This window comes from Crocuta crocuta, unplaced genomic scaffold, assembly GCF_008692635.1.
Source record: "Crocuta crocuta isolate KB4526 unplaced genomic scaffold, BGI_CrCroc_1.0 scaffold291, whole genome shotgun sequence".
Lineage (NCBI taxonomy): Eukaryota > Metazoa > Chordata > Mammalia > Carnivora > Hyaenidae > Crocuta > Crocuta crocuta.
The window spans coordinates 352,826-365,638 of NW_027527977.1; the positions used below are offsets into that span (position 1 = coordinate 352,826).

At 35.1% G+C, this 12,813-nt stretch overlaps 1 protein-coding gene across 6 annotated transcripts in view; it reads right to left on the minus strand.

The window, feature by feature from the left end:
* The window catches only part of CRISP2 (cysteine rich secretory protein 2), a 40,047-nt gene extending 27,241 nt beyond the window's left edge, over positions 1-12,806 (minus strand). For 3 of the 6 annotated variants that reach the window (XR_013332382.1, XM_077752828.1, XM_077752829.1), the window contains exons 1-6: positions 12,710-12,806; positions 11,482-11,582; positions 10,364-10,395; positions 7,986-8,063; positions 2,633-2,749; positions 1,617-1,704 (exon numbers count right to left, since the gene is read on the minus strand). Coding sequence is in view for 5 of the 6 variants with exons in the window: in XM_077752828.1 (XP_077608954.1) it covers positions 1,617-1,704; positions 2,633-2,749; positions 7,986-8,054 (274 nt within the window). In the remaining variant the exon portion in view is untranslated. Of the gene's footprint in view, positions 1-1,616; positions 1,705-2,632; positions 2,750-2,839; positions 3,059-7,985; positions 8,064-10,363; positions 10,396-11,481; positions 11,583-12,709 lie in introns of those variants that run through there. The other 3 variants (XM_077752825.1, XM_077752826.1, XM_077752827.1) reach the window with 3 other exon arrangements.
* Positions 12,807-12,813: the final 7 nt, after the last annotated feature.

Consider the following 12,813-nt stretch of genomic DNA (forward strand, 5'->3'; position numbering starts at 1 on the left):
ATATAAAAATGGTATAGCTGCTATGGAAAAAAGTTCTTCAAACTTAGAGGTTCTTCAAAAAATTAAAACTAGAATTACCAACGATCCAGTAAAAGCACTTCTGAGTGCTTATCCAAAATAATTGAAATCAGGTTCTTAAAGAAACATTAGTATTCTCATGTTCATTGCAGCACTATTCACAATAGCCAAAATGTGGAAACAACCTAAAATCCATGGGCAGATGAACGGATGAACAAAAACACACATACATACAATGGATGCCACTCATCCTTACAAAAGAAGGAAACTACATTTGGGTGAGACAATATGGATGGATCTTGAAAATGTTAACTGAAATAAGCCAGTCACAGACAGATAACTACTACATGATTCCACTTATATGAAGTACCTAAAATAGTCAAATTCATAGATTTGAAGAGTAGAATAGTGGTAGCCGGGAATGGGGGAAAGGAGAAATGGGGAGTTACCAATCAATGGGCATAAAGTTTCAGATAAACAAGATGAATAAGTTTCAGATGAATAAATTCTGCTATGCAACAATGTACCTAGACAACAATATTGTATAGTACATTTAGCTATTTGTTAAGGGTGTAGGTCTCATGTTAAATGTTCTTACCATGATAAAATTAATTAAAAAAGGAAAGAAGGGACTTGTTGCCCAGAAACTTCTCTCTGTCTTCTCAAGGTCTCAATTAATATTTACATTTTGGTAGCTTGAAATATAATGTCTACATGCTGCTTAAAGAAAGTATAAAATATTTTTGGCTATCTTCTTCAATATGGAAAAAAGAAACTAAGACTCTTAACAGTAGTCTTGCATCATTAAAACCGTTTGTTTTCATCATCTACTGAATGCTGTCATTCTCTTCATAATTTCAATAACAGATTAGCATCAATAATATAAATGATAATTGTAATGAAAATATAGGTAAAAATTTATTACTTTCAAGTTGAGTTGCCTAAATGCATTATGTTTGATAATGTAATAAGTATTTTATGTAATATTTATGCATAAAAGTATTTTTTCTTTCATAGTTTTTATAATCCTGGATATCTTATAGTTTTTTATTACAATGTATTATCTATGCATATAGGCCCACAGTCCATACAAAGTAGTTAGCAAAAATTCAAAACTTAATATATGCAAAGTATTCATCATAATTTTAAAAGCTTAAGAATTTTTAGAATAAAATTCAGGGAAAAACACAATTTAGTATATTTTATAAATATAAAAGAAGAGATATCAAAATGCCAAACAGCTACACAATATCACAAAAAAGGCAGTAGACTAGAAATCAATAAGCCTGGTTATACAACTTCAGAATGTGCTTTTAGGTCATTTCTCCCATGTCCCTAATCTTTAAAGTTAGAGACATGACATGATGACTGTTGACTGTTGACTCATAAGCTGGTTGAGAGGAACAAATTAAGTATTGCTTCAGAAATTACTTGCATAATGTAAAAAATCAAAAGTACTTTGATTTTAAAAAGAGCAGTATAAGCAACATTTATTTACTAGATCTTCTTACAAGGCCCCAGAATGTTCCATTCTATTTGTTATTCCATAATAACAAATTTATTTGATTTATTTAATAGATATTTGCTCATTTACATACTAGTTTTTCGGTCCTCTGCATTGCTGTGTTCTAAAGTGCACTTGTTTGCCCATTTTTGGGCATTTGCTGCTGCTTCTCTGTTCCATTCCTAAATGTCGTAAGAAAAAAAATACACTTAAAGATTCAACTCCAAAGAAGTGCATGCTTTATAATATGCTTGGTTGGTTGATTTGCACTACTTTAAACTTCTGTAGGTATATTATCTAATTGTCAGTGGTATGAAAGACCTTTTTGTTAGGGGTGTGTGTGTGTGTGTGTGCACGTGCATGTGTGTATCTACTCCAGTACCAATTTCCACATGAAAAGAAGTTCATAATGAAGTGTCTACTGAGAGAAATACCTAATACAATAATATCTGGCAATTTATGGCAATGATTGTACAGGAACTATAGGCAGGATTTTTAGTAATGGAGCTACTCTAAATACTCAACATGTGAAGTCACTGAATTATATTTCCTTAATAATAAACAGGCCTAGATTATCCCCAATTTCACTCATAGCCCATTACATTCAAATGGGAGATATCTAGCTTTTATGGACTATTCCCTGGAAAGTGGCTGTTATTTACCCTAAATGGCACTGATTTTGAAGGAAAGGGGACTCCTAAGGAGTGCCTGGCTGGTTCAGTTGGTAGACCATATGACTCTTGACCTTGGAGTCCTGAGTTTGAGCCCTACATTGGGTTCGAGCCCCACTTACAAAAAATAAAATATATGAAGGAAAGGGGACTCCATTATTTTAGACTAAAGTGGAGAGTGAACAAAAAGTGTAATGGCTTCACAATTGATGTCTAAAGATTTGGCTTCTAGTTTTTGCCCTTCCCAACTTAATAAGCCCTATAACCTTGACAAATAATTTAACCATTATAAAGGAAAATTAATTTCTACTTTGCTCATAACAAAGCTCAAATTAAATAGCAAAACAGATGCAAAACTTTGAAAGTCACAAAGTTCTTAAGAAATTCCAGTACCAGCTCCCTGGTGTTACCACCACTAGCCTTTATCACTACTTCTTACCATCTTCAGCATGTTGCTCGCAGGTGGAGAGACTGATTTCCTTAATTCATTGTGTTTATTTACAATCTCTTTTTGGATTTGAGTTTGAGTGGTTAACAAAGCAGTAAAGGATGGATCCTAAAAGGAAATAAAATTAAGGTTATCTTTTTTAACATTTGTTAAAATTGCATATGGGGGGATAAGTTAATTCGATGGAACAAAGATCACCTTACAGAGCATTCAGTTCAGGCTCATAGCAGTTGTTAAGCATTGCCAATGGACCTGAGCCAAAGTGGTGACAAATAGAAAAGAAGTAACTTGAAGCTTCGAGAATGAGGATAAATCAATGGCACGAGAACTTAAAATCTCCTCCGACGCCACAGATGCCAATTTCTAGTTTCAAAGGAAACTCTTAATGTGCCTTTTCTCCTTTAATGGTCCTTCCCAATCTGTTATCTCTCTGGCCATTTCCTGGTCTTCATTTACAAAATTATCTAAAAGGGAGATATATTTTGCTCTTTTTTTAAAATATTTTTTAATTTTATTTCTAGGAGAGAGAGAGAGACAGCGTGAGCAGGGGAGGGTCAGAGAGAGAGGGAGACACAGACTCCGAAATAGGCTCCAGGCTCTGAGCTGGCAGTCAGCACAGAGCCCCACGTGGGGCTTGAACCCACAAACCGCGAGATCATGACCCAAGCGAAAGTCGGACGCTTAACCGACTAAGCCACCCAGGCGCCCCTATTTTGCTCTTTTGAATCAGTTTTCTAATAAGATTCTTTCCATACCTTCTGCCCCATATGGTATTCTCCACCTTCTCTATGCTTTTTCTAGGCATAAGACTGATAATATTTTATAACCACAAAGGCACACAATAGGAACAGTAAGACATACTCATTCATATTCAATCAGGCTGCAGCAGGAGGGATAAGGGTGGAGCTCAAGATTCATCTTGGACTTTAAGGGAGTCTTAAAGTCTGCATTACAGAATACCAAATAAGTTTTGACCCAGTGTCAGGATTCTCTGGTCTGATGAGTTCTAGCCCTAGTAGTGTCTGTGGTCCTGGGATGTCCTCTTGTAAGACCAGAGTTAAAGAAAAGCTGAAACAGCAATGACCAGAGTTTCTCACATTCAGAGATTTTCTGACCAAGAGATAGACAGTTTATATGGACACATACCCTCTAATCATTGAAGAGGATGATTGCTTTTGTTCTTGGGATTATTTAAGCAAAATAGCTTATTCTAATTGTAAGAGCTGAGTTTAACAGTAGGGCTCCCACATACCAAGTCTATGAGCATGAATAGCAAAGCAAAACAAACACTAAGACCTTTAGAGGGTGTACATTTTTTAAATGTAAAAACTAGGTATACTTTTACTGTATAGTAATGATGAAAATCAAACATGGTGATGTATAAAGTTGTGTTAATTTAGGGCTAAGGTACTGTTAATTTCTTTTTGAGACCAACTGATAGGTTTTTAAAAAGGTAAGTAAAAGATCTTGTGGGGAGAAGTTTATCATTTGCTTTTTAAATCACAGACCATGGGTCCATAAGAAAAATAATTCAAGCATAATATGTAATATTAACTTTTTGGTGGTCACATTAAAATAGTAAAAAGAAGCAGGTAATATTAATTTATTTTATATTTTTTTAAATTTTATTCATCATGATAAGTGTACTCTTTAAATGTTTATTTATTTTAAGAGAGAGAGAGAGAGAGAACATGCGAGTAGGGGACTGACAGAGAGAGAGAGAATTCTAAGCAGACTCTGCGTTGTCAGCTTTGAGCCCAAAGGGGAGCTCATGACCTGAGCTGAAATCAAGAGTCAGATGCTTAACTGACTGAACCACCCAACTGTCCCAATAAGTGTACTCTTTAATCCCCATCACCTATTTCTCTCATTTCCTCACCCACCTCCCCTCTGGTAACCATCTGTTTGTTCTGTATAGGTAAGAGTCTGTTTCTTGTTTTTATTCTCTCTCTCTCTGCCTCTTGCTCGCTCACTCTTTTTTTCCTTTGTTCATTTGTTTTGTTTCTTAAATCCACGCGAGTGAATCATATGGTATTCATTTGTCTTTCTCTGACTGACTTATTTCACTTAGCATTATACTCCCTAGCTCTATCCTTATTACTGCAAATGGTAAGATTTAATTCTTTTTAATGGCTGAATAAATAAATAAATAAATATGTATATAAGTGAATATATAAATATATATATTTATTTATGCCACATCTTCTTTATCCACTCATCTGTAGTGGATACTTGGGCTGCTTTCATAGTTTGGCTATTGTAAATAATGACGCAAAAATATAGGGGTAAATATATCTTATCTAATTAGTGTTTTCATGTTCTATGGGTAAATATCCAGTAAGGAAATTACTGGATAATATGGTAATTCTAAGTTTTTGGAAACCTCCTTCCTGTCTTTGACAGTGACTGCACCAGTTTGTATTCCCACCAACAGTGGGAATATTTTTTCTCAAAAACCTTTCCAACACTTGTTGTTTCTTATGTTTTTTATTTTAGCCATTCTGACAGACGTGATGTAGGGTATTTCAGTGTAATCTTGATTTGCATTTCCCTGATGATGAGTGATGGTGAACATCTTTTCATGTGTCTGTTGGCCATTGGCAGGTCTTCTTTGGAAAAATGTCTGTTGATGTCTTCTGTCCATTGAAAAAAAATTTTTAATGTTTATTTTATTTTATTTTATTTTGAGAGAGAAAGACAGAGTGTGAGCGAGGAAGGGGCAGAGAGAGGAGGAGACACAGAATTAGAAGCAGGCTCCAGGCTCTGAGCTGTCAGCACAGACCCTGATGCAAGCCTCAAACCCAGGAGCCGTAAGATCATGACCTGATCCGAAGTTGGACACTTTAACTGACTGCGCCACCCAAGCACTCCTCTTCTGTCCAGTTTTAATTGGATTATTTGTTTTGGGGGTGTTGAGTTGTATCAGTTCTTTATATATTTATGAGATATGTCATTTGCAAATGTCTTCTCCCATTCTGTAGGCTGCCTTTTAGTTGCGTTGTTTTCTTCACTGTTCAGAAACTTTTTATTTTGATGTAGTCCCAATGGTTTATTTTTGGTTTTATTTCTTTTGCTTCAGGAGACAAATATAGAAAAATGTCCCTACAGCTGATGTCCGGGGCCTTACGACCTGTGATCTCTTGTAGGACTTTTATGGTTTCAGGTGTCACATTTAGGTCTTTAATACATTTTGAGTTTATAATTTTGTGTATGGTGAAAGAAAGCGGTCCAGTTTCATTCTTTTTCATGTGGGTGTCCAGTTTCTCCAGCAACAATTGTTGAACAGACTGTCTTTTTCCCATTGTATATCCATTCCTCTTTGTTGAGGATTAATTGGCCATACAATTTATGGGATTATTGCTGGGTTTTCTGTTCTATTCTGTTGATCTATGTGCCTATTTCTATGGCAATACCATACTGTTTTAATTACTACAGCTTTGCAATACAACTTGAAGTCTGAAATTGTAATACCTCCAGTTTTGTTTTTCCTTTTCAAGATTGCTTGGCTATTCAAGGTCTTTTGTGGTTCCATACAAATTTTAGGTGCTTTGTTCTAGTTTTGTGAAAAATGCTGTTGGTATTTTGATAAGGCTTGCATAAAATCTGTGGATTGCTTTGGGTAATACAGACATTTTAATAATATTTGTTCTTCCAACCCATAAGCATGGAATGTGTTCCATTTATTGGCATCATCTTGAAATTCTTTCATCAGTGTTTTATAGTTTTCAGAGTACAGATCTTTCATGCCTTTGGTTAAGTTTATTCCTAAATATTTTATTGTTTTTGGTGCAATTATAAATGAGATTGTTTTCTTACTTTCATTTTCTGTGCTTCATTTTTAGTGCATAGGAATGCAACATATTTTTGTATATCGATTTTGTATCTGTGACTTTTCTGAATTGACCTATCAGTTCTAGTAGTTTTCTGGTGGAGTCCTTTGTTTCTTTTTATATGTAGTATCTGTTATGTGCAAATAGTGAAAATCTTACTTCTTCCTTACCAATTTGGATGCCTTTTATTTCTTTATGTTGTCTACTTTTTGTGACTAGGGTTTGCACTATCATGTTGAATAAAAGTTGTGATAGAAGGCATTCTTGTCTTATTCGTGACCTAAGGGGAGAAGCTCTCAGTTTTTCACCATTGATTGTGATGTTTCTGTGAGTTTTTCACATAAGGATTTTATTATCTTGTGTTCTCTCTAGATCTACTTTGCAAAGGCTTTTTATCATGAATGAGTGTAGGACTTTGTCAAATGCTTTTTTTGACACCTATTGAAATTATTGTATATTTTTTCCTTTCTCTTATTCACATGATGATTTATGTTGACTGTTTTGCAAATATTGAACCACACTTGCATCCTGGGAATAAATCCTACTTTATTGTGGTTTTGGTTTTTAATGTATTGACATTATTTTAAATAATACATTTTATTTGTAATGGGTTGACTAATAGTCTACAAAAATTGTATGTGTACGTCCTAATCTTCAGAGTTTTTCAATGTGACCTTATCTGGATAAGTCTTTTTAGATATATTTAAATTTAGGATCTCAAGATTGAATCATCTTGGATTATTCAAGATGAAATTCATTCTTATTATTATTCAAGTAGGTAATAAGTACTGATAAGTATCTGTATGAGACACATGGAGAGGGGAAGGAAGACAGAGAATAAGTGATATAGGCACAAAGCTTAGTAATCCCAATGATTGGTGGAAGCCACCTGAAGCTAAAAGAAAAACATAGAACAGATTTCCTCCTAGATCCTCTAGAGGGGGTGTGGCCCTGCTGACACCTAGATTTTAGGCTTCTGGTCTCTAGAACTGTGAGAGAATAAATTTCTGTTGTTCTAAGCCACCTAGCTTGCATTTATTTCTTACAACAGCCCTCAGAACCTAATACATTACTTAAATATTTATCTAAAATGTAATTTCATCATGTGTTGAAAATCTAAGTTATTGAATACATTTTCTTCTCCTCCACCACCTTCTTTTTTTTCTTCTTCCTCCTTCTTCTTTTCTTCTTCTTCTTCTTCTTCTTCTTCTTCTTCTTCTTCTTCTTCTTCTTCTTCTCCTCCTCCTCCTTCTTCTTTACTAAATCTTTCAAATCTAGTGTGTATTTTATATTTACAGTATATCTTGTTTTGGACAAGCCACATTCTAAGTGTTTGATAGCTGCATGTGACTGGTGGCTACCATACTGGAGAGCTCAGATAATTGTGTGAAGTGATCTGAGCTACTAATCAGTACTCTGTGATGTCCAGTCTTGCTCCTTCTACTCTCAAAGTACCTAGCCATCCCCAAAAGATGCCTAGATAGCTTTAGAAATACTTTCCAATTTAACTTTACCTTTCCTTCTATGGGCAAAGGCGGAAGCAGCACTGCAGCCAGAAACAGCACTACCGGGAATAAAGCCATTGCTGGAAACTAAGTCAAAGAGAACAAAGTTCTGCATTAAAATATATAGTGCACAGATCTCTGACTATGAGGAAAAAAACAATATAATGATCTTGGTTATTTTAATGAAACCATAATTCCCAGATTAATAAAAAATGTAACAAGATTTCATTTGGTGCCAGCAAAGTCATAGTATAATCAACTTTGTCACTGATAGGGACAAAAAAATAAATGGAAACATTTGACTGAGGCCCTTGAAACATACCTATAAAGGCTAGGAATATATTATCATGTTTCTGCCCAGCTCTGTTGCTGCTAAGTCCATTAAAATTGTGGAAAAAACAGATTTTTTCAGAGTTAATTGATACTGTAATGATTATTCATCCCAATCTTTTGGGAAAGTTTATTTTCAATGTGCACCACCTCTTGGTGTTCTACAAAAACAAGAACTGTTTGTTCTTTTATTGATACATGACTTTAATCAAGATTCCAAGATTATTACTATACAGAAATAAATGTACAAGCACTTTATTAGCGGTTATTTCTCCAGCAGAGTAATTAGAAATTATTTTGATTCTATTCCTTATACTTGTCCATATCTCAAATTTCCCAGTATAAAAAATAAAAATACAAGTAATATATTGAAAATCTAGCCTGTTCAAATTTTCTGAACTCATGATTTGATAAAAAAGTTGTTTAATATATTCACTAGCTTTTTAAAAGGCACTCAGTATTGGGTGGCCTATGTTATCCTTTCTCAGTATGTCAAAAATATCCTTGGTCCTTTAGCTGAAGCAACAAGCCCACTATGCTTTAAAAAGTACTCATCTTCTGGCCATTAGTCATATAAATTACTCACTTCATAAACTAAGGGAATGCTATATTGATTTCTGTTCTTCATGTGAGATTAGTACTCCCAAAATCTTGAAGAAAAAGAAAACTCTAAGCAATTTATCTGTGGTACTTCTCAGGACTTATTGATGTGTAAACAGTAGACAATCAATACCTGTTCTATGCATTCCCTTCAACCTACACAATGTGTTTATAAAAAGGAGAGGAATTAACATTTATTGACAGTGTAATGCAAACTTTGATGTCTAATTTTACTCTTATGCCTTGGTGAGTATGACTATATTTTACAGATGAAGATATTGAAGATTAGGCTATTTTACCTATGCCAATGGTAAATTCTTAAGTAACTTCAGAAATTAGCCTTCAACCAAGTAAGGTAAAAGCCAATGCACATGGAAAGGAACATTTTTTCACCTAAGAAAAGCAATCATTTTGTAGCACACTGGAGGCACTCATCTCTATTTTAACAATACCTGTATTCATACATAACCATACTTGCTCATAGTAAAATTATCAATCTGGAAGTATATATAATATATACAATTTGCCATATACTACATTTCTTCTAGTAAAGATGGTTCTAGAAAAATTGTTTCAAAGTCATAAACATGAGATTTATCTATATTATCTACTTTAAGCTGAAGTGTAAAGAATTTAAGTTTCAACTTGAGGGGTGCCTAGGTGGCTCAGTCGTTTAAGCATCTGACTTCGGCTCAGGTCATGATCTCATGGTTTGTGAGTTTGAGCCCTGCTTCGGGCTNGCTCTATCCTTATTACTGCAAATGGTAAGATTTAATTCTTTTTAATGGCTGAATAAATAAATAAATAAATATGTATATAAGTGAATATATAAATATATATATTTATTTATGCCACATCTTCTTTATCCACTCATCTGTAGTGGATACTTGGGCTGCTTTCATAGTTTGGCTATTGTAAATAATGACGCAAAAATATAGGGGTAAATATATCTTATCTAATTAGTGTTTTCATGTTCTATGGGTAAATATCCAGTAAGGAAATTACTGGATAATATGGTAATTCTAAGTTTTTGGAAACCTCCTTCCTGTCTTTGACAGTGACTGCACCAGTTTGTATTCCCACCAACAGTGGGAATATTTTTTCTCAAAAACCTTTCCAACACTTGTTGTTTCTTATGTTTTTTATTTTAGCCATTCTGACAGACGTGATGTAGGGTATTTCAGTGTAATCTTGATTTGCATTTCCCTGATGATGAGTGATGGTGAACATCTTTTCATGTGTCTGTTGGCCATTGGCAGGTCTTCTTTGGAAAAATGTCTGTTGATGTCTTCTGTCCATTGAAAAAAAATTTTTAATGNGATTCTCTTAATAAAAATTTATCCATAAAGTTTTGAAAATCATGGATAAATGTATTAAATATACCAATTTGCCACTGGCAAAACAAAGATGACTAACACATAAAATGTTCACATTAAAATAAATGAGTTTTCGCTTACTGTTGGTAAGCAGGATGAAGTATTTGCTTTATCTGCAGAAAGAAGGGAGATGGAGAGGAGGTTTGAGCACAATATATGTTACATCTATTTCTGTTTTAGCAAATTCTGGTTGTGCAAGTAAATCCAGGTCAATAAATTTCTGAAACAGAATTTTTCACACCAGTATCTTCAAATTTCATTGCTAGTTGTCTGAAATTGCTTTTGGTATTATTTAGTTTCCATACAGCTTTTAACACAAATTAATAGAGCATGCCTTCCCTCCCTAACCAACCCTCCCCTCTTAGGCACACTAAAATCTGGATGCTGCTTTTTTGGCCTGGTATTTTTATAATAACCACTGATGATTGTTTAATCATTGTGAGGCTAACCAGGGTCTTTCATTACGGCTGAACTTCTGTGGCTCAGCTTTCTTTTACTTCCTAGTTACCAACTTTCTACAACTTTTAAGCATAGTCTTTGGAAATTATCAGTTCTGAGAAATCCTATGTTTCAGTGTTCTCCTCTGTAAAATGCAGACTATCTTATCAATAACTTTGCCCTGCAAAGTGCATGACACAACATACATAAAGCACCTCACATAGTACCTGGCATATAACACTCAATAAATAAAAGTTATTAATATATTATGATCCTTTACAACGCATGGTAGTTTGCTGAGCTTATAAGAATTTTCCATAAATGCATGCTGTTTAATTGAATTACTAATTTTAGAAGTGTTATAAAATCTGTTCTTACATCTGAGTATCATAGGGAAAACAATCTGCATAATCTAATCAGAGATTCAAATGTTCAAGGCCCAGTTCTACTAGGAATCTTATAACTTTAAGAAAATGTTCTAATATCTGGACTGTTGTATCCTCATCAACTCATTGATAGATGCACACATTAGCCCGGTAATTTTATATAGCTCACTCATTCAATGGGATTATATTAGATAGCCCACCATTCCATAATTCAATAGACTATGATGCCACATATTCCTCCCTGCCACTCTCCTTTACCCTCACTCTCACTTATCTAACCTATATTCATCTTTCTTGCATCAATGAAAGCAATGGCAAAATCCACACTTATACATAGCTGAAAAGTTGGCTACCATTTTTTCCCTTGCTACTTACTAATGGAAAAGTACTGTCCCCTTCCTTGCAGGTGTTTTAAGACTGGGATGACATGGTTCTAAGGCATCTGTAGGAAGACCATGGTGTTCAGTTTCATAATCCTAGAACAGGGAGAAAAAAGACAATATTTCAAATAAAGTTGAAAAGCATAAATAGGTAGTATCACAAACCTAAAGCTTAACTGTGTGTAGTATTACTAATACTTTTAGTATTACTAATACCTTCTGTGTTTAGTATCATTAATATTAGTACTTTGTATTTATTTGATCTTACCCATTAAGAATCCTTCTGAGATCTGATTATAGTTTGATATCTTGGTATTTCCTTCAAACAGTAGCAAAGAAGTGGACTTCTTAATCAAGTTCAATTAACTATTGTTTGACTGACTTCCTTGGAATAACATGGTTTATTTTCCAGATTCCCAAATCCTTATATACTCTTTAGATGATAATTCCTATAAGTAGTCACCCACATAGCAACCTTTTATTACATGGACTTGGGGTCACATCTACATGTCTTTTCTTGGAAGCCAGTAGATGACATGTAGTCCAGAAGAGTCAATACCCATCATTCTAGTTGCTTGCAATATAGAGTTTCTATTTTTTAACGTTTTTTTTTAAAAAATTTATTTCTGAGAGAGATAGATAAAGAGAGAGACAGTGTGAGCAGGGGAGGGTCAGAGATAGAGGGAGATACAGAATCTGAAGCAGGCTCTAGATTCTGAGCTAGTCGTCAGCACAGAGCCCAATGTGAGGGCTCGAACCCACGAACGTGTGATCGTGACCTGAGCTGAAGTCGGACGCTTAACTGACTCAGCCACTCAGGCGCCCCAATATGGAGTTTCTCATAACGGGTGTATTCAAAACAGAAATAAGAAACTAAAGTTCTTAATTTGACCTCATGAAATGCCTGATTGACAAATGACTTCAGGCTTCCGCTCTGAATCAGAGCAGTTCATGTAAATGGAGTGATTCATCTTTTAAGAGAGGTAAAGAGTTCCAACTGGATAAGCATCGAGAGGCATGCTGAAAGTCTTTGGGGGATCAGAGACAGGCAACAAAACCGAAAACTCTCCGTCCATCTGCACTGATCAGCTGATGTGCCCACCAGAGTGCCGGGAGAGGCGCGGCCACCAGAAGACCCCTCACCCCACAGATCTTTCTCTCTCGTCTTCACCCCACCTCCCCGGCCCTGGTCACTTCCTTCCCCAGACTGCTCCAATTCTTACCCTGGCTCCAGAGTCCAGATCTTCCTGCAGCGGGGACGGAGCCAGAGAGGGGCTGCTGCTCGCTGCTTGGACAGCGAGAGTAAAATACTCATCCAAGCAGGTGT